Source organism: Simochromis diagramma, unplaced genomic scaffold, assembly GCF_900408965.1.
Source record: "Simochromis diagramma unplaced genomic scaffold, fSimDia1.1 OVJJ01000501.1, whole genome shotgun sequence".
In the NCBI taxonomy this organism is placed as follows: domain Eukaryota; kingdom Metazoa; phylum Chordata; class Actinopteri; order Cichliformes; family Cichlidae; genus Simochromis; species Simochromis diagramma.
The window spans coordinates 6,240,717-6,262,749 of NW_024387320.1; the positions used below are offsets into that span (position 1 = coordinate 6,240,717).

Below are 22,033 nucleotides of genomic sequence, written 5' to 3' on the forward strand. Positions count from 1 at the left end.
GAAATGTGAGTTTTCATTGGTGTGGCCCATTTAGCGTGGGCTGTATTTGCTTGACATCTTTCACCTACAGACTGTACCACACACCTGCCTCTCTTTCTCTCTCTCCCTCCCAGTAAGAGATACCTGCTTATATACACATGACATTAGTCAACAGATGGGGAGAATAAAAGCTGCTGCAGCTAAATGCTGAAAGCCAGTCTCCACCAGAGACAAAGTCAGTCAAAAACACTCTAAAATATGCACAGTTAACCACTTTTCCATTGTTACAGCTCACGTTTAGTGCAAGTAAACATGTTTCTAATTAGTAAATGTGAAATACTGGTTTGAAAGTCTGAGCTCACGCTCTATCTCATTCTCAATTTAAAAGATGTAGACTGATTGTTCTGTATGTGCTCTGACTGGTGTATTCCTGGTGAGTTTTTAATGGGGCACCTTTGGCATTTGTGTATTTTGACAACTTCTTTCTGTTAGTCCCAAGTATTTTATACTTGTAATATGAGTAACTGTTGTCCAAACATAGTGGATAGATGCCAGACTGAGGGGAAGTCACCAGAACCAGAATGTAAGTAGCTACTTCAGCTCACGATCTATGACAATTTACAGGTCATTTCCTGTACAAAACAAAAAATGTGACCTTGACCATGATCTTAAACACAATTTGGTTGAAGAACCTTTAGGTCAAGAGTGCCAAATATAAGGCCTGGGGGCCAGAATCGGCCTGGCACGACTCCAATCCGGCCCAAGGGACGGATTTGGAAAATGTGAAGCAGTGCATAAAGATTTTTTTTTGTAAATTGACGAAAACTGTTTGACTTTCATACCTTTTTGTCCAAATTTAAATATTTATCTCGCAGTTTCGCTGGTCCAGCCCACTTAAGATCAAAATGAGCTCCCAACGAACAATGAACAAAGCATTCAGTGGACCTGTACACATGATTATGTCTTAGCACAAAAGCTGAGGTGTAACCAATAACATTATAAGCATGACAACTCTCTCCGCCGCAGATCTGATGACACATAGTAGCTAGAAAGCATAGGTGTAATTAATAAACTTAATTATTGATGGATGCAGTCGTCCCACATTCACATTCCTGGCATCATCGACAGAAGTGAAACAGATGCAAGATTAATGTGAATATAACGCGACCTCTTCACTTGTTTTTGAACTTGAAGTTCTGACATTGTGTAAAATGTAACTCAAAAGCAAAATGCAATAATTTAAAGCCTGCATGTAACTAAAGATAGTTTTATGTTATTGTTTGATGCTGGTTTTTTGTTTTTGTTTTTAAAGCTTTTCATACAGCAACACTTTGTGTTTGGGTACTCGAGAGAGCAGATGCTGTGGTTTTGAAAGCCAAATGTCCTCCCACTCTTGCTTGAGATAGGATTTCATCTGCTCGCTAGTTCGGGACCTCTTTTAATGGAGTCATGCTCTTTTTACAGCAGCTCATGTTACTTTCCTGTTGCCAATTTACCTAATTAGTTGGGGTTATGTGGCCTGATATTCAAAACAATAACAATCCTCAGGGTGCACCAATGACTGAAGTGAAATGAGTGTTTTGAAGGTTTTTCCGTCTTTTTCATTTTCATGCTGTTAATAAAAACTGAAATCACACGCTCATCCAACGTGAATCATAATGTGGCTCAGTGTGTGTGTGTGTGTGTGTGTGTGTGTGTGTGTGTGTGTGTGGCCTCCACATGTCTGCATACACTCTCAACAATGTCTGGGTATGCTTCTACTGAGACAGACAATATTGTTCTCGTGGACCTCACAGACCTTCAGGGCATCAGTGAGCTCCTGGACTGTCTGTTGGCAGCATTGGATGCACTGACACATAACATCTCAGAGGTTCTCAATTGGATTCAAGTCTGGGGAACACAAGGACCTGTCACTGACATCTGTGTCTTCATCATCCGTGAAGTTTTTACATATTTTGGTGTTAGTGAATACATGGAGAGCATGTGGTCCCAGATATTGAATGACCCACTGCCAAATCTGTTATGCTGGATGATGTAAGCAATGTAACATTCACCACCATGTGCTCTGTGGGAACTTGCTCCCATGTATGAAGAGAGTGGTGATGCCCCTCTACTGCCCGCCTATCTCTCCTCATACCAGGAGAGATGGTCTCCTAATAGGACATATTATGTGATGGCCCATGTCCTGGTATCTGGCCCATGAGTTCAAGGTAGCGTCTCATGCTATTTTTGTTACCTTTGCCTTTTTTTTCAGGAATTTTTGTTACTTTAGGGTCATTTTGCATGTGTAGTCTAACGCTACTTTGTAGTCACTGTAGACGTGTGGTTTTGTGGTTGTGTGGTGTGACTTTGTGGTTATTTTGAGTCAAATTGTATCAATTTGTGGTTTTATGTTACCTGGTGTCCCTTTATAGCTGTTTTTTGACTCTGACACTCATTCATCAATGAGTTTATCAGCCACAAAGAGCAAACATGTCATACAACTTGCGTTCATTGCATTCAGTTTTATTATTCTGCTTTAGGTTTAAAAAATGTAACATTAGTGCAAGATGGGATTCAATAAGCTTACATTCAGCTCCAACCAACCGATTCAGCACAGGGACTAACAAGGGCCGCACTCCAAAAGACGATGTACAAAAAACCTATGTGGTTTTAAACAGGTGGGCTATTCAACCCCACTATTATTCTGTAGAATCGTATTGTGTAGCACCTTTTAATGGTCGTAACATAATCAGTTGCTTTTGAAGCGGGAGAGCCCTGGAGAAGGATTCATAGATACAGAGGCGTTCCTCAGCGTGAGTCAGGACAGGAACTGAGACACGAAGGTCACGGCCTGGTGAACATCATCTGTCAACTCGTCTGGCAGTAACAGCACCATCGATGTTAAGCTTTGAGTTATTTCTAATATCCTGCACAGAGAACAGAACATGTTTGCCATCAGATTCTTGCTGAATTAATCATCACCTCATTCACAGCTAATTATTTCAATGTAAACCCACCAGTTGATATAATGAACAGCCAGCTGAGGCTCATGCCTTGAGCCTTCCTCTACCACCAGAGACTGTTTCATCTGTTTGAAGTTGGCCTCAATATCCTTCTTTATTTCTGAGAAGACCTGAATTCCCCTGAAAGAGCTGAGGACTTGCTGTAAAACAGAGACATTAAATAGCACAAAGCAAATTTTTGTGGAATGAAACAAAATGCACACATTTTGCAAAAGGCACAGCAAAAGTGGTTATAGTTCATCACTCTTACATATATAACTGAGAGCTGGTGGGCAATGTACTTATGACTTCCAAGGTGCCTGATATCCTCTTCTAGCTGTTGACTCAGCACAAGGAGCTGGTTCAGTTTGGCAATGTGGAAGTAGTATTCTGCAACAGAAGTATCAAGGCAGCAGAACTTAGAGTCAAAAACTGCAATAAAAGGAAAAGTCCTACAAAGAAACTCTCACATGCTTGTTTTTTTTGTTTTATAGACATTGTTAGTTAAGAAGCATCCACGTAGTGGTGCAACGGATCACGGTTGATCCGTAATCCGAACCGATCCCACTCCACGGTTCGGTACGCACGTGATCCGAAGATTCGAAAAAGAAGGAAAAAAAGTATGTGTATGGTGCGCGTGGTGGGTCTGTCAAGCGATAGTTATGGCCAGCGCTAGCGGTCCAAGTGGAGGAGCAGAGGAGTTTGCGGTATTTAAGCAGCCCTTTGCTGCCCAGTCCGACCGGGCTAAAGCTATTACAAAAGCTATTGGGGTGTTTAGCTGCAGACTTGAGGCCATATTCCGTTGTGCAAAACAAGGGGTTTAACAAGGGGCAATGATATCCCGTTGCGCGTCCGCTTTAGTGGCAAGATCGTTCCAAGCATGTATGAGCAGGAAAAGATTTAAGTTATGGCTGAACTGTCCCAGGCATCTTCTGTTGCCCTAACTACTACAAATGGGTGGACCTCCAGGGCAACGGAAAGCTACGTGACCGTGACAGCTCATTATATCACAGCGGTGTGCGATATAATTAGCGGTATGTGTTAATGTAGGGTCTACCTTACAATATAAAGCGCCTTGAGGCGACTGTTGTTGTGATTTGGCTCTTTATAAATACAATTGAATTGAACTGAATTGAGATACAAAGCCCTATACTGCCCTATATTGTATCATATTTTTTTTAAATAATTGCGTGGAATGAGTCTTGAGTTGAATGTTTTTAACAGGCAAAAATAATTCAATAAGTAAATGTAAAATTTTTGTCTTTTTTCTTTTTTTGCTGATCCGAAAATTGATCCGATCTGTGACTTGAAACCGTGATCCGATCCGAACTGTGAGATTTTTGATCCGTTGCACCACTAGTAGGAAGTGTTCACAGAGACTTGACCATGACCACAAGGAAAGGAAAGTAACAAGGGGATGGTCTTTTCTCAATATACTGTCAGTCTACAAACACATTAAAGATGCCTTATGCTCAAAGATTTAACAATAAATTAATAATGTTACTGTCAACATACAAGAAAAGTTGCGTGTTTGTGTGTATGAATTGGAAACTCTCACCATCCATTGGTGGCCTTTCCAGCATGTCAACAGGACTACCTTGAATAAGGAACACCTCAACTCGCGGAAACATTGCTGACAGTCCCACCATGTCCAGGTAGTCCTGAGGAAACACATGCACCACTTGATCCTTGATATTGACAGTTACAACTCACTGTTTTAGGGGTTGGGGGCGGATAATATGTGAAGTGCTCAGTTGTTTCTAATGTTACTGTTTCATTAGGACAGAACGGTTTAAGGTCATACCTCTAACTGTGGCATAGGCTTTGGTAGATGTTCAAGGCACTGCAGCATCTGGTCAAGAATCTCAGATCCTTTAAGCCATAAACAAAATTATATATATATACAGAAGATCAGAAAATATCCAAGACATCTTTTGTTCTTAGATTTCATCACACATACCTTGAGCCTGGAATGTGTCTGACTCCTCTGGACTACACCCTTGTCCTAACTGCTCCTGGAACTGTGACAGAGTAACAGTGATTAAACATCAAAGCAGTACAGACTGAACAATGTTACACCATAATTACTATTTCCTGGTGTTATTTATTGTGTTATAAACATCATAATTAACATAATAAACATCGTAATTATACATTGTTATTTAGTTTTAAGCTCAAGAAAAGCTGCTGGAAAGAAATGACGATGATGGAAAAAAATCCATGTGCACGTCCCAAATTAGGTCACAATATGTGTATGGGCATTAATTTGCTCATTAGGTCCTGTCCAGTGCACTTCCTGTTCTCTTAATACAATGATCTAAGGTCTGTGTGTGACAGTACAGAGTAATTAACCAGCTACCCACCCAAAGCTAATTGACTGATTTATTAGGTGTGTAGGAACATTAGCTGTGCATCCAAAATGACTGTTTATTTGCTGTAGACTATGGGGATCCAAGAGCACCAACATAAAAAAAAAAAACAACAACAACAACTTGTGAAGTGAAAATTAAGTGAAGTTTTAAAGTACTGCAGTTTCTGTGTCACCAGCATAGGAGCACTTTTGCAAACTGACTCTATCTTGACAAATCAACCAGATTTTTAAGATTATGCCACAGTGGTCTCACCTAAAAATCCTAAAAAATGTATTTGGTGACAGAAAAAGTAGTATCACAAACCTTTACTTACAGTTTGGGAACTGCTGCTTGTAATGTTTTTCAAAATATATTCTGGGATCCCTGACCTCCTCAAGTCCTTACCACATACCAACATGTATAAGTCATATTTTTTCCCATTTAGATTAATTGATGACACATTTACTTTTGTGTTTAATGATGTGTGTGTTTTATTTTATTATTTCATTTTGGCACTTTTGGCCCTCCATATTCTCACCAGATTCACATTTGAATAATGAAATGTTTGATGGAACATCTGACTGAAGTTTCACTTGAAAATTGATGAAAACTAACACAAAGTTGAGGAGCCATACATCTACCTGCTGCATCTGTGCCCTGATGAGGAGGTCCAGCTGCCCACAAAGACACAGCATCTCCAGGCCCACCTGCTCAGGACTCAGCTGGACAGGCATCAGAGGTCTCTTCACCTGTAACTCCACTGACCACAGAGCAGTCACATCACTCCATGACATTTCTCACATTTGCCGGAAAAAATAATCTCTTAACACACACAAGCACACGGGTGCACCATTGCAGACCATAAATCAGTGCGCACATGCTGTCTATTCTACAGGTCCAAGGAAGGATGGTTGATGAGGACTGAAGGGGAGTGGTCAGTGGGCTGTAAGGAGTCGGAGCCTGCAGGGCGCACTCCTCCGAAGTGAACTTGAAACGCCTCAAAACGCTGCATGAACCCGACTAAAAAGCGTGATGCTTGGACTTACCTTTAAATGCTTCATGGTAACCGCAGGGCTGACAGAGCGGCTCCGATATCCTCACTGCCATGGCTCGGACCGGCTGTGTTATATCACTCCTATTCTCCTGATTCGGTCCCGCTAATTAAAGCCATATGAAGACAATGAACGCGATGACAACTTGCTAGAGTGGGACTAGATAATAACAGATCAGATCTGTCGGTTTATTTATTGCATTTGGTCGGAAGTCTCTTTCGCAGGTGGTGCGTTCGAGTGTCAAACGTTCAGGTGAAACACTGTTTCTTCATCCCTGATTCGCCGCTTCCTCTTAGATGACGATGCCCCCACGCAACCGCGCACTGATCAATAGAGCCTCGTTCATGCAGCCGCTGAAAGGTTGATGCAACGACGGTAACAATAAAAAGCCCGCGCCCCTTTTGCAACAACGGCGGCGCAGTCACAGTCCGTGATTTGCGGCAGTGAACGCCCCTCAAGCGGCACGCGCGCAGAGGACCAGCCTTTCACAATGATGTCATGCTTTAGGGATGAGGAGCACAGCATCACTTTAGTGAGGATGCAGGCAGAAAACAGGGTTTTTTCCCCCTGGGAAACAAACCTCCTTTCACGACCTGGATTGAGTATCTGTGTTATTTATATTCACAATCAATGTTCAGAAGAGGTTATTGCACACTAAAAAATCTATATAATTATTGTATTTTTGCAAGTGATAAATGATGTAAAAAAAAAAAAAAAAAAACACTTCCTAAAACCTGAGGAGTCCAACAGGCCATAAACTGATAATAATCAGTTCATAAATCCCATAACAATGTAACTAATCTTCACAACATAATGAGATTGCGGAATAATTTTGGAAAATAAAGGACTGAAAACAAAACCGCAACATGGTGGAGCAGTGGTTAGTCCTGCTGCCTCACAGCGAGAACATCAGGGGTTTAAATCCTCTGTCTCTTCTTATTGTGTGCCGTATACATGGGTTCTCTCTGGGTACTCCAGCTTCCTCCCACAGCGGGGTTAGGTTAAATGGTGTGAATGGGTGTTTTTCTATGACAGGTTAAGTGTACTCCACCTTTGACAGCTGGGGTATGCTCCAGCTGGGAGACATTGGATGGAAAGCAAAGCCTTGGCCTTTTATATTTAAGTAGGCCATCCAGTGGCTCTTTTTTTGGTGTTGTTTGGGTCCATTGAACTTTTATCCTACAATGAGAATTTTCTCCCTCAGTGGAAGTGATCTCTCAGTGACTCAGGGTCACTGAATGGCTTGATGAGCAGGAATGACACTTTTGGGGAGATTTGGGACAGATTTTTTAAGACCGTGCTCTCTGTCACCATGAAAAAACACCAAATGGAGGAAAAAGAATAAATAATGCAAAGTTTTTCTTTTAACACCGTTTTTTTGTTGTTTTGTTTGTTTGGTAACTTACCCGATTCTTTTCCATTTCTGGTGCAAAATCCTCAAACCACAAACCAACTCAGAATTTGGTTAAATAAAATACCAAAAGTCAGAAAAGATGTCTCAAATCCTTTAATCAGGACTCCAAATGGTTCTTAATAAAATACAACTGGCTTATAAAGTTTATCACAGTTTTTACAGTATCCAAAGTGTACGTCTGAAATTAGATTGCAGAGGAATGACAAGGTAAAGGCAAGAAGCCAGTTAAATAGTGTGCTAAGGAAAATATCTCCTGATACTACAACAATATCAGTTTTTACCAAAAAAAAGCAAGTCAGCGGTCTAGCAAAAAGAAAAATCTCTCACCTCATTCTTTTAAACACTTAAATATACATATTTCTGTAAAAAAAAAAAAAAAAAAAAAAAATCAATACATAAGTTTTGTTTACAAGTGCACCTGGAGGAAGAACAAACGAACATTTATATCCATTTGCATCCAATGTCGTCCTTGTTTTAAGGTCTACCTGAATGGCAAATCTTAAAGACCGTCTCCAAGACTGTCAAAATTGAATCCCCTTTGAAATCATTCATCACATCAAAGTCCAGTGGCTGTATCAAAGGGGACGCAAGCTGGATTTTGACCTCTCGGGACCACAGCTTTTACACTCATGCGTCGAGTAAGCTTAAGGGTGAGGCTCGTCTTCTGTCTTTAAAGGGACTTGGGTTGAATTTCCGCTCTGGGTTTGACGTCATCGTTTCTACTGACGGGTGCCAGGGGGAAGGGTGAGGCTGGCCATCAGGTCGTGAACAGATGCAAATATGGTGCACTCGCCTGGGAGGAAAAGAATACAGTCAGTGTTAGCAAAACTGTTTTACATCTAATTAGAATATTCAGTTGGAAAAGGTTTAGGTACAGTAAATTATTCAGTGCTCGTCAGCTGAGGGAGGGCAGAGTCTCACCCTGTCTGGCAGGATGCAGCTCATTGAACCTCTTGAGGATATTAGAGACCAAGAGTGCTGCGGCTCCAGAGGAGCTGTGCTGTCTGGGGATGTCAGCCTGCTGAGTGAGGCCTGTGGCCATGTCGTACACAATGGGTACGATAATGCTCACTGGTTCCTGGGGTACCGGGATGCGCTGGGTCAGCTGCAGCTGTGGGACAAAACAGACCAAATACAAAGGGTGAGGTGGCTTCAACATATTCATGTTTTTTTTTTCTCTTTTCCATCAAATGAAAATGAAGTACATGTTTCAAAAAGGTAAAGCACTGCAGTGACTTACAAAGAAAAGCATTTTAGATTTGAGCACCACGGCAATGGTTCCAGGAGGAGCGATGGGTGGAGCGCTGGGGGGGATGGTGAGGCAGAACTGGACATTCCACTTCAGCTGTGCAGCCTGGTCAGGGAACTGCAGGAGAAGAAAAGGCTTATTCATGCATTACCTTTCAAACGCAAAGACTATTAAGTGGGGGTTAAAGGGGGGGAGGGGTGGGGGTGGGGGGTCCAAATGTGCAACAACACTCCATATAAAAGAAGTTCCTCACCAATTCAAGCTTCATGATGCGCACACAATCTCTAAGGATATTAGTGGGTGCACCCAGCAGCTTAGTGAAGGCATTCAGAGTGTTGTACTTAAAGGGAGGACCAGCAACCTAGAAGGGAGGACAGCAGTAGATGGATTAATGATTAATGCTGGTGTCTGTTACTAGTCATATATCATATAATATTCAAACTATGTTTTAATGGATACAAAATAGCAAGGGATTGTTTACCCATTTTTATGATCAGTTCAGAAAAAATAAATAAATAAAAACATGAAGACTTACACGGGTCTCGAAGAATCTCTCCAGCACCTGAAGTTCTTCCTGGGACCAGGGACCTGTGTTTTCTGGAGTGACTTTGAGCTGCAGCGTCTGGTAGTTATTTGGGTTGAGAGCCACACGGCACTTGAGCACTTCAGTTTTAAACATGATCACCCCCGGCTCGTTAGAGTTCACGATAGTTAACTGGAGGAGAGGAAAGATGACACAGTGATTACTGCACTGGGGAGGGGAAAAAAAACCAAACAAAAACAAAAAAGCCAATCGGGCAGTTGGTGAATTTGCATATACAGACTTCTTATAGCCAACATGACTGAATTCATATTTCAGTTTAGTCTTTTACGTGTCATCCTATATTTAAGGATGTTTAATCTATTACAATCCTTAGGTATACCAAAACACTTTACAGAAAATGTTAATTTAACATAAAGACTCATGTTGATCTATAAAATGAAAATGATCCAATTCCAATTACAACTGAGAAAACTCATGTTGGCTAACATGGCCTTGCTGCGTGCTTCCATAACTTTTTCAGTGCACAGTGCAGAAAGGATATCATTTAGGAAATGAAAGACAACAGACTGATTTTTGGCTCTGCTCGTCACTCACATTGGCTTCCTGCTGGATGATCCTCTGTAGGTGCCGTCTCATAATAACTGAACCCAAAAAGCGCTCCAGAGGTGAGCAGAGGTAGCTTCCTGCCAGGCCGGGCACATGGCAGGGAGTGGGGGAAGGGAGCAGAAGCACATGCAAGGCATTGTGGGTGAGGATAGTAGGAATGGAGGCAGCCCAGGGGCGCTGAGGTAGCTTGCGGGGTGGAGGCATACTGGTAGGCATGACTTGTGAACCTAAATCAAAGACAGAGACACATGTTAAAAAAAAGTTTTAAAAAAAATATATGTAAAATATATTTAAACTCTATTTTTACGAAGTGTTTGTCTTTAAATACAAGGATACAAAGACAATGTGAGGCAGTACTTACTGGACCCAGCACGTGGAGAATTCGGGTCAGGAATGGGTGAATTCAACGAAGGGTTGCCAGGGGACATGCCGTGGATCCTTGCCCCAGGAGAAGGCCCTGAGACCTGGGGTGAACCTGGCCACTGGTTCCTATTGGTGGGAGACACCATGGCATATGGAGAGCTGGGGTCTAAAACACCTAGGTTAAAGGAGAGTCAGTCATCACCATCACATTAACACTTCTCATACAACAATAAACATAATCAGATGAATGAAAAATAAACCACTGTGTGCCCGTGCTGTGTAGACCATTTGTCATATGCTTGTTAATGTCTGCAGCCTAGAAAAGATATTCAGTCCAGCCCGCTCCAGCCCATGCCCAGCAGAACAAAATTACTACCAGGCCAGTATTTATCCTGCTGCTTACCGTGGGGACTGGCAAAGCTGGTCTGGCCCATGGCTATGCCCAAAGAAGACGGGGACGGGGTTGGCCCGAAAGGAGAGGGTGCCCTTAGAGCTCCACTAGGGGAGCCAGAGGCATGGATGTTCCCTGCACACATCCGCACAACACACACACGCACACACATCAAAGGGCTCATCAGACTAAAGATGACAAGTACTCTTTACACACACTCACTCCATGTGCACACAAGCTAAAGCTGGGCGGAAGGGCTGTAGTCTCTGGCTGGCGGGCTGAGATGGAGGGGAATGGAAGGAGCATGACTAAACGCATGCTTTGTTCCCTTTTGGCTGCGAGGTGTGCATGTTGCAAGAGAAACAACTGATCGCATGGTTTCACAAAATTAAAATGGGCACACATGGTTGTGCAATCGCATTCTTTTGGCATAATTTGCTATTGCAACAAATGCATAAGTCAGCGGGGTGGCTGATGACACAATGTGTGGTGAGAAAACAATGCTGTATGGCAGCTTAACAAGCTTATATGACACAAACACTTTACTGCAACATTCACACAGGCACAATTAAGCAATCAGTGTACAATAGGCCCAAATACCTGGTGATGGGGTGGGCATCATGGATGGTGAGGGAGTAACGTTAGCATAATAATTGGGTGGCGGTGAAGTTAGGGGAGGATATACTCCTCCCGGACCACCTCTCATAGTCTGTGGTTGTGGTTGAGGCTGCAACTGGTTCATAAGACTGTCCATAACATCTACACCCACAGGTGAAGGCGGGTTGTCATCTTCATTGACCGATCGCCTGCGAGCATCCTGATTGCTGTCTACAAACATGTTTAGGAATGTCTAGAAAGAAGAGAGAGAATAAATTAAGAAGTAAGTACCTGTACACTGAATTGGATCCATTTTAATGTCTCAATCTATTTTAAAGTCATTCAACATCTGGGAAACTGGCTTATTTGTGTGCTTGGCAAGAGTCAGACAAAAACAGTGATAATTTAGCGTATCCCTGCAGCAGAGCTGGGCTGGGCATCCTTTTCTCTAGTCTTGACAGTAAGGAAAGCTAATATGGTCCAGGTGGTTTAATATTTAACATCCAATATTTAGTGTCCTTTCAAGAGGTAACAATGCTTGTAATGACGGCTTCAAGTGTAATGACTTTTTGTGTGGAAGTTCAACTAATAATTTAAGCTTAAAGGACTTCTGCTGCATATTGTCTGTTACATTATTACTGTGCCAGTGTGTCTGGCATACCTTTAATCCTGGAGCAGGATGAAAGCCCTCTACAATCTTAGTGTTGTCAAAGAGACTGTAGGCTCCATCTCGGATAGCAACCACTCCGCGGCTTCGGCAGTAGATGTCGATGCAGTACATGTTTCGGAACGCCAGTCGGATGTGTGTGGGTGACTGAGGCAGGATGGAGAAGCACTGGTAGGCAGTGTTGGTGCGCTGGGTGAGGCCCAACATGGGCACCGTAGGTAGCTTGTTGATTGCATTCAGAGGAGCCTGTGTGTCTGAAAGGACCTGGAGAGAAAGAAAATGTAAAAATTAAAAACATTTTTTCATTTAAACAAAAAGCAAATACATTAATTTCAGGTAATTATTCATTCGCTGCCACTCGCAAAATTCAGTTCCTCACACGTAAAATCAGGACGCAAAGCAAGTATTACACTCACGAGAGTGTCTACTTGGCTTGTGCTGCAGGTTTCACTTTCACCAGCAGCTCTGCTCTCAAACCTGAATTCTCCTCGTCAATGACTCTCACCTGACAGTTTGAGGGGCGTCGCTCAAAGAAGGAAGGGAAGTAATGTGAGTGGTCACTTTCAAAGTAAGTGTTCTCTGATTGGCAGGTTGAGTTTTAACTGCTAAATTCAGTTACACCATGTCAGCAACGTGGGCACTGTTTTATACAGTATAGGATTACAATTTGGAAAATAAAGTTTGGAGAATCAACGGCTGTTTTTTTTAAAGGTGTATCAGCCAAAGTACTGAGAACTAGCAGTGGATTACTTTAATGCTGAAGAAATCTTAAAATAATAAATAAATTAGAGGATCCTAAGGCACGTTTTGAAGCAGCCCCATCCAGTTACAGTGCATGCAGTTACCTCGCTGAAGACTGGGCAACTTTTTTTGGTAGGTAAATATGCCTTTGTTTTGGCTGTTATTCTAAAATCCTAGATACTGATCCACCCTTACTCTCCGGATCCTCAGTTTCTGTTCTATTTTTTTAATTAAGTATAATAAAGTGTGAGATATTGTACTACAGCCTAATGGTTCAGGAGTGCGGAGGCTTATCGCACAGATCTTTTAACTTGAATACAATTCCATAAGCAAAGCAGTGTCGCAGTGGGCAGTGTGGGTTTGGATTTTAATCAGGTACGACTGATAGAAGAAATAAATATGGTTCAGTCTGATGTATTTCTCCTCCACCTGGACTAAATGCACAGCTTTTGAAGGTCTGGGTAAAGCACTGCAACTCAACGGCACCACAGTGCTGCATGTAATACGACACTGCTGCATTCACTAAGCCACACCCAATGTTTGAAGCAATCCAATCACATCCTTTTGATTTTATTTAATTTCAAATCGTCCCTTAATCCAGCTCCAAAAAGTGCATGTGTTCATTCCGTGGTTACATTTTGTAACTGGGTCACAGTATACCTGTAGCAGCTGCATCACTTGTGGGTTTTTGTTGAACATCTCTTGAAGCTGATGGAGGATGATATTATGGCAGTTGGAGCAGCCAGAGTTAGGCCCCACAGTTCCCAGGGCGAGGTGGAAACGCTGAGTGCTGGAGTTCCACTGGATGGTGACAGAGCTGCCCTTGGTGGTGCCGTAGCACAGCACCAGCTTACGGTAGTTATACAGCCGCACCTCTGAGAAGGTACTCAAATGAGATGGCATCTCTAGAGGGGGGGGGGAATCATAATGTGCAGCTACGTTAAACAGGTGTACATGTGACAATACAAATCTGGGATTTACTTTCCGGAAAAAAACATGCACTCACCTGGCAGTGCACGAGAGAAGGTGAGGACACACTGGTAGAGCTGACTAATGGCATTCCAGTCGTTAAGGAACATCTCAACCACTTTCCGCCCGCCCACTGGCTCCGACAGAGGGTTCTCATAGGTCAGATACACGTGTCGCGTGGAGGCTAATACAGCAAAAAACATGGGGTTGTTTAGAAGCTGGTATATGAAGAAAATACAGATTCCTTGCTCTCAAACACTAAACACATTTTATTCTTTTTTGCTCCAGTTTAGAGCCTTTTATGGAGTTACAGCTGCTGTCTTTGCCATCTAATTTGGACACAACATCCATAAAAATACTAATACTACAGTTGTTTCAAGACTAAATCAAAGTATATAAATAAGACTTTGTAAATGCTGTGCACCTTGCTCCTTACTATGGGTGCTGTTAAGAGGACAGTTAGCCAGCACCAGTTCAGCCACCCAGGTTCTGTTGTTCCTGCCCTGCAGGCGGAAGGTGCAGTCCAGTAGGGAACGCTCTAAAGCTCTCCTGGTCTCCTCTCCTACACCTTTACAGGGAGGAATCCTGTAAAAGAAAGCCCAATAAACCGTGGAGTCACTGTGGAGTTTTCACTTTTCCTACAGTTTATAACACTTTAATTAAAATAAATTGTGTCAATATGTGTCTCTATTATAATTACTTTATTAGACGTATTGCATGACTGCTGCCATCTCCTTCCACTTGGACGCCCTGATTTGGAATCTCCATGTTGGACATCTAAAAGGCAGAGAAAGGGATCCAGCATTAACCAGAAAACACTAAACTGGGCTTGTCTAATCACCACATGTGGGAATGATTCAAAGTATCCAAGCACTCTGAAGTACCTCTGCTCTAAGGCCAATAAAAGGCATGTTGATATCACACATTGCAACTAGGTGAGCCAGCTCTTTGTTGAAGGCACACATTTCTCCAGACCGTTTAGGCTTTTTTGGCTCTGGCTCCCCTTGGTCTCCAACAATCTACAGAATAACAGAAACAAAAAAAATAAATAAATAGCCCACACTGAAAGGACATAATTGCAGTTTTAAGTGTCCAACTGACCACAAATGTTTTTCCCTGGCAATGCCATGCCACACATAAGAAAATGAGTGTGTGATGAAAGCAGTCTGTGCAGCTACCTTTCTCTTAGTCCCAGGCTGAGCCCCTCTCCCTGTTGTCGAGTCCTGCACAAGGTGCTCTAGATTGGGTTTGAAATGCTGCAGAAGCTGTGCGCACATCGGTCCATCATCTCCTTCCAGCTGAGACACTGACAGGAAAGAGTACTTGTACTGCAACGCTGTGGGAGTGCTAGGCACTTCAAGCATCTCCACTATCTAAAAACAAAACAAAAAAAATAGACGTGAGGAAAAGATTCAGAGTTGGAAGGAGGGTATAAAAATCTAAGTAACAGAGTTGTTCGAGCTCAACGTTTGTCGGTAATGTACTGGCTGAAAAACTCACTATGTAGTACTGCGGTAGCCGCGTGAGCTTGATGAAGAGCCTGTGTTTTGACAGGCTGCCGATGGGGTGAGAAGCTGAGTTGGAGAGGTGAAGGACATCGGTGCACACAGTGGGAAGGTGTTTCACAGACTGCCGGCAGCGCTGCTCTCCCAACCAGAACCTGGCCAGAAAGAAAGAAAGTGTCAGTCTTCATGAGAGCTGAGTTGCAGAAACTGATACTCACTGACCAATCACTGTTCACTCGTGCAAGACTCACAACACAGACAATTAATCTCAACACCCATCATCCCACCAGCTGAGCCAAGTGTTGCTACTGACTGCAATTAGTCAACTCTGACAAGCTACAGTCAGGCGTCAGACTCCATCTCCTACTACTGACTCCTTTGTGCATTTGCATCTTTAATGTGTGCTAACAACATTTTGTTCTGTTAGCTGTAAAGATATACTGCTCTGACTTGTATCTCTGTTTGATGTGGACTTACTTCAGTTGCTGAAGCCATGAGATGATGCGCTTCATATCATCGTTGATGGTCTTTTCAATGTCATCCAATATGGACTGATCTATAGAGAGAGAGAGAAAGCACACCTAGGGTTTTATCTTCAACAAAGGGTTAAAGGTGTAGGCTCATTCAAATAATGTGATCCACATTACCATTAAATAAATACATGTTCCTATTGTAATACAACACAAGCTTACCTAACCCATACAGCATTGGCTGGAACATGCCCGAGTGCAGGTCTACGAAAATGTGTAGACACTCTGAGCGGCCGCAGGGCTCAAGTATTGGAATAACAAGTGTAGGTAAAGCAGTCTCGATGAATGCTGAAATAAACAAACAAACAAACATTTAAGTGTGCGTCTTTTCACTGCGAATGACTCAAAGGACTGGTTGCAGATACTAGTTGACAGAAGGAGAATGAAGGATGTGTGAACGACAACCTCTCTAAGTTTTTTTTAACTCATGACCACAAACACTCATCAGTCTTATCTGCAGCCTGCTGATTAAGTCTGGCTGCAGTTGATAGAAGGAAACAGAAGTTTGAAAGGCTTTGCTAAATAAACACGTTTGAAGGGATTAAAAATAAATAAATAAATAAAAAATGAGGAGTGGATGCACACAGTTGTCGCTGGGATTGCTGGTCTTTAGAATTGCCTTCAGTTCCTGCAGCTTCTGATGTGACCGGGCATGCACACTGTCAATCAAAAGCTTCTCCACTGACAGGTGATCAATCTAAAATGTAAAAAAAAAAAAAAAAAAAGTAGAGAGGGGGAAAAGTTATACTAAACTGGAAGGTAATTGTACTGTAAAACAGTGAAAATACTGATATTTGTGTGCATTTCACCTTCATTGCTCTGTCCATTAATTTGGAGTCACAGACAGGGAGAGGGGGCTCATGAGAAATTTGTAATGGCTTCGATCCATCTGATTCGTCGATCCTGATAGTGACCTTATGTACTGATGCTGTACCCGTTTTCCTACCCAAAACCTGCTGACTGGAGAAACAGTAAAAAAAAAAATCAGCTTCAGCCTCTCTCTGTGTGACTGTTCATGTGTTCACGCATGTGAGGGCCGCTTATAAGCTCTTACTTCCAAACAGAGAGTGTGAGGTATTTCGCTGGCACGTATCTCTCCTCCTGCACCAGGTCTCCCCAGCGCTCTCTGATCAGCATCAGAGTCTGAGAGTGGAGCACTTCTAGCTGTAGCGACAAACAGAAGGAGTCTGGCAACAATGAGGTTAAAGAAAACACACCGTGGGAAAATACCGGGCCAGGTGGGTAGAGGTAGAGTGATGTACCCATCTTCCCATTAAAATTCAAAACACACAGTCCAGTAGTAAAAGAGGTATCTGTGCCTCATACAGACTGCTCTTTGACATGCTGGGGGGAAAAGGCGGAGCAGAGATGTACTGATTAGCATTGTGATAAGCACAGTTGTGCTCAGCTCGCATGCTTGATTAAGGACTCTGATTAAAGTGTGAATACTGCTCACTAACAGTTTTTTTTTTTTAACCTCTCTGCATTTAAGCTACACTTAACCAAAGACTTACAACTGTCTGACACATGGGAACAAATCGGCACTATTACAAGATATCATCTACACATATGCTCGCTCAAGTGATTTTCAGGTTGACAACATAATACTTGTATTTTGCAGAAAACTGAACAAAGAAAAGGACTATTTTCTTCACTGTGACTTTAACAAGCCCACATCTCTCAGGGAGGTTAAAATACTGAAGCACCTGACCTGGATGGGTGACCTCGCTATAGTCAGAACAGTGCTGCTCTTTCCTTGTCATTAACAAAAGGCTGTTTTAGTGAAGGGGGGACTACACAGGATTCACTCCTGCAGCTGTGTTTCTCATTGGAATTCTACACTCATCTGCTTGACCGGTCAATACTCTATATGCTCCGACACACACTCCCGCCCTACTGCAGCAGTTGAGAGCAGACTGGGATAAAAGCCAAGTGGATGCAGGCAGGACATACACACACAAACACATTTTCTGTATGTGTAAATGTGCATGTGTATGTGTATGGTTAAATACAAAGGAAAAAAAGGATACGCAAGCAGTTGTACATGTCTTGAAGAGGCTTTTCATCAGCACAAAGACGTGCCTGGACCAACTCGTGGATGAAGTTCACCTGCAAACTGTGGACCAAGGCTCGGCCATCTGTTACAATAGAGCGGGAAGGGGGATGTGACAGAAAGACAAACCAGTTGAGTCCATTAGCACTCGAGTACATTATCAATCAGTTTGTGTTGGAGTGAGTGAGTGCCCCCCTGTCCCTTTACCTCCAGTTTCTTTGTCCTCCACCAGAATATCTAACTTCAGCAGCCTCCAGGGAATATCAGGGTCATCCCCCATCACGGTCAAGGTGGCCTCGAACTCTCCTTCCACACGAAACTTTACGCGCCCATTAGCTACATAAACACACACACAAGATCTTTTCAGCACAGATGAAAATAATCTGATTAAGACATGAGAATGGTGCCAGTTAAAACACCACGCAAACTGCTTACCGACTGTGAGATTTGCTAGCTGAGGTGGCAAGTCTGTGGTGACAAGGCGGTGTCGTAGAATCTGATTAAGCTGGTTCAGAGTGGTCTGCTTCTCTGCCTTGGTGATGGGGTCTGGAGGAATGATCTTATCCTAAGCAAATAGACACAGAAACAGTTGAGCTCACATACCAAAAAGCTTCAAGAGAGCAAGTTTTAGCTACATCCATCATTTCATGCAGGGAAAGAAGTCCAAGACTTACTCTTATGCAGGTGGGCAGACGCGGGTACGACCCAGTGGTGAGCACATCGATGGCAAAGGGGATGGCAAAGCTGGGCAAACGAGCATGCACCAGGGCCTCTCTGGCCAGTGATGCCAGTCTATCAGCTGTGTCTACAAACAAGATGGTCTGCTGGTCCAGGAAGCTGGAGATCATCTGTTACCATGGAGAGTTCAGCATAACTTAATTTAGTGCTCTGATGACCAGAATGAATGTTAATAATAATTTTACTAATCCACACACACAACATACCGCACACTTCTCCACTTTGCCTGCATTGCTCGCCCACTTCACCAGCGCCAGGAGACGGACGAACAGCTGCCTAGTCCGGCTGGCGAACTGAACGATTTCGATTTTCCTAAGGTGGGAACAGCAGTCTTTTGTTATGGGTTTTAAAATATGACACAGTAACTGAATGTGTGAGTGGATAAAGGAGAATGAATGAATGAAATGTGAGAAAACAAACATACCTCTCCATGTCTGTTTTTCTGGGCAGCCTGGAAGAGCAACAAAAGATCTTTAAGCATCATTTATTAAGCTCTTGAACTCAAGACCTATGTCCTGTCAAATGATCAAATTATGTATCCTTGCTCTTTACAATGAAAACATTATTCATAATAGTATTTCGGTCAAAGGGTACTAATATATTAACTCTATGGGAGCAATCAGATATTCATCTCCAAACATAATCACCGATCCTGGCTCTATATTCCTATAGCCATGTATTGTTTACATGTACGCCCTTAACATATCAGCAGTTACCTGTGCTGCTGTGCTAATCGTCTTTACTGTTAAAGCTTTTTGCTCCTTTGAATATAAATATAAAACTGTTGGTCCCAGTTTGATGAGCCTGTTAGGCTTTCTTTTAGCATCTGGAAGACGAACATCCTCACAGTTTACTCAAGTTAGAAGGTTAGCCCGCCAGGTCAACATCACTTAGCTCTGAGGCCTGCAGCAGTAAATGCTACTCACAGTTCCGCCAGTGTGGTGATTTCCTGGTAGGTCCTTTGGAGAAGAAACTCAATAAGCATGCTGAGTCGGACCCCCGGTGTACCCGGGGCACCGAGCGCTGGTGCCTGTGGACCCGAAACAATCATACCTCCGACGTGAACGAGCGGCCCGTCTGAGCCGATCTGCACCGGAGCCATTTTACAATGACGAGACAGACTTGTTAGCTACGCCGAAGCCAGAGCTGCTACACCAAACTGCTGTAGCAGCTAACTGCTTCAGAAAAGAACCTTTTCTGTCCCTCAAAATGTCCTTGCCCAGATGAGGTTCTCCGCACGGACTCGTTTTTCTTGTCCAGAAGAAAACTCAACAAATAGACAAAATTTGGTAACTCATTATAGAGAACAGTTAGTGCCGCTCGGCCGCCATCTTTTCTGTCGGGTCTGATCGCCTAGAAGGCGGTCGGACAGAAAACCCCGACAAGACCTTAGAGGAACTACAAACAGGGACACCGCACAGTCTATGTGTTTGTTTCCAGAGCAAAAGCACGAGTTTGACATCTGTTACAATACTGTGAAAACTGTGCACAATGTTTCGTGTTAACAGGCTCAGCTTGAAAGCAATTCTTTGTCTCAAATTATTATAATTAATAATAATAATAATAAAATATTAATGACAACGAAACGCATTCTGAACAAGTCGCCCTTTTCTGTTTCCGACAAATTCTACTAAAACAACGCTGTTTAATACTACTCATTTAACCTATTAAACTCGTAATATCTGATTGATAAATAGAGTCTTCCTAATATCTATTACATGAACTTGATCTGTCAATAGCTTATTTATAGCGGTAATGCCAAAATTATTCTGCTCAATTCTCCTTGTTTACACCCCTCAGAAATATAAATATATTTACATAACCTAAATAATCTCATATTTATAAATGTATTTATATATTCTACGTTATGAACATTTCACAGTCTTTAAATGTTTTAGGTAATGTGCAATATTCTCCTGTTTAACTCTAAATGTTTACATATCCAGATGTTTATATGATCACCGTTTTTCCTGTACATTTCATAGTCTGCAGATGTGCTAATGTGCAATGTCCTCATTTACAATCTTATTGTTTACATCCTTTAAACGCAAAAGCACTTTTATACATATGTACGCATATGCAGTATAGGTGTATCTGTTATCTCCATGTTGTTGTTGTTCCTACATCATCATATAAAATGTTGGTCCAGGATCAACGTTACAACTGACCAATCGTGTTGTCGTGATGTCATAGCTTTGAAATGTGGTGGGAAAATAAAAAAAAAAAGAAAGAAGCTTTGTTTACATAAAACTATCTTCTGAAACAAAATGTACAAAATTTAAAGCGTTATATTTATCAATGTATGCAATTTAACAAATATATTATCAATTTGCTGTTAGCCAAATTTAGGTTAATCCTGTAGCTTTTCTAGTTTTTAATAGCATTAGCTTACTTCTTGGCTAATGCTAACCGAATGCCCAGACAAACAACAATGCTGTGATGAAGTAGGAACAACATCAGGGGATATCTGATCATATAATTGTATATGGATAATATACATGTATATGTTATACTTATAAACATTTTATAAATGTCAGTATATTTATCTGTTCTTCTATTTTGTGCACCATCTAATTGAGTATAATTGTTATTTATACTCTCTCACATGCATACAGCCCCTATATAAATTAACGGTCACCAAAATTTGTATCCACAATGACGTTTTCTTTAACTCATCACTAAATACAGAATAAAGAATCTGAAGAAGTTGGATCACATATTTAATATACTCTGTTCTACTTTGCAATTTAGTCTGTTTGTTTATAACAAACAGGTAGCACTGTATGAGCACTCTGCATCAAAGTTTGAGGTGCATATGCATGTAGCTATTGAACCTTATATGCCTTATCCCTTGCATTAAGCCACACACAGACAATTTACATATAAAGCACACAAATGTTATCAGGTGAGTCTTCAAGACGCCTTGTCTGTGAAAGCCAGCTTAAACAGCAGTGAAGCAGTCACGTTGGAGGTGGGGTCATTTAAGCTGTTTCGTGCTTTGATTTCTGTGTTTTCTCTCAACATCTTCCTGTAGTTGTCAACACATCTTTCATCACTTGGCCTGTACAGCATGATAAAAAAATGACCCCCTTCTTTTTCAGTTAGTGCTTACAGCTACACAGTCAAGCTGCCATGGCAACTGGGCCCTGCTGAACTGCTTTTACCCCTCACTGCTGCTTACAGCTATATTGATAATTGTATATTTTTTATCAGCTGTCTCTGTAATTTACTGTTACCTCTCCCCACCTACTTGCATCTACATCTCTCTTACCAGGACCTCTTTTGCATGCAGCAACAGTG

General features: G+C 42.1%; 2 protein-coding genes across 4 annotated transcripts; both read right to left on the reverse strand.

Moving 5' to 3' along the window:
• Positions 1-2,463: 2,463 nt before the first annotated feature.
• On the reverse strand, positions 2,464-6,809 carry si:ch211-218d20.15. The gene is made up of 8 exons (XM_040005622.1): positions 6,361-6,809; positions 5,956-6,074; positions 4,924-4,984; positions 4,768-4,835; positions 4,522-4,624; positions 3,235-3,353; positions 2,979-3,124; positions 2,464-2,888 (listed from the first exon to the last, which is right to left on the reverse strand). Exons 1-8 carry the CDS (start codon positions 6,419-6,421, stop codon positions 2,780-2,782), a joined length of 786 nt encoding a protein of 261 aa, XP_039861556.1. The 5' UTR covers positions 6,422-6,809; the 3' UTR covers positions 2,464-2,779.
• Positions 6,810-7,857: 1,048 nt separating this feature from the next.
• Positions 7,858-20,093, reverse strand: med14 (mediator complex subunit 14). 3 transcript variants are annotated; one of them, XM_040005614.1, is made up of 29 exons: positions 19,660-20,093; positions 19,158-19,184; positions 18,940-19,045; positions 18,670-18,843; positions 18,431-18,560; positions 18,203-18,331; positions 17,973-18,080; positions 16,997-17,129; positions 16,752-16,902; positions 16,528-16,639; positions 16,105-16,230; positions 15,890-15,968; positions 15,408-15,567; positions 15,086-15,280; positions 14,792-14,926; positions 14,608-14,684; positions 14,344-14,492; positions 13,945-14,091; positions 13,599-13,843; positions 12,192-12,461; positions 11,534-11,783; positions 10,946-11,068; positions 10,541-10,717; positions 10,168-10,406; positions 9,565-9,744; positions 9,283-9,390; positions 9,021-9,146; positions 8,702-8,891; positions 7,858-8,573 (listed from the first exon to the last, which is right to left on the reverse strand). In XM_040005614.1, exons 1-29 carry the CDS (start codon positions 19,833-19,835, stop codon positions 8,500-8,502), a joined length of 4,296 nt encoding a protein of 1,431 aa, XP_039861548.1. In that variant the 5' UTR covers positions 19,836-20,093; the 3' UTR covers positions 7,858-8,499. The 3 variants fall into 3 exon arrangements, with proteins under 3 accessions (XP_039861548.1, XP_039861547.1, XP_039861549.1); XM_040005613.1 differs by having other exon boundaries at positions 14,332-14,492; XM_040005615.1 differs by lacking the exon at positions 10,946-11,068 and having other exon boundaries at positions 14,332-14,492.
• Positions 20,094-22,033: the final 1,940 nt, after the last annotated feature.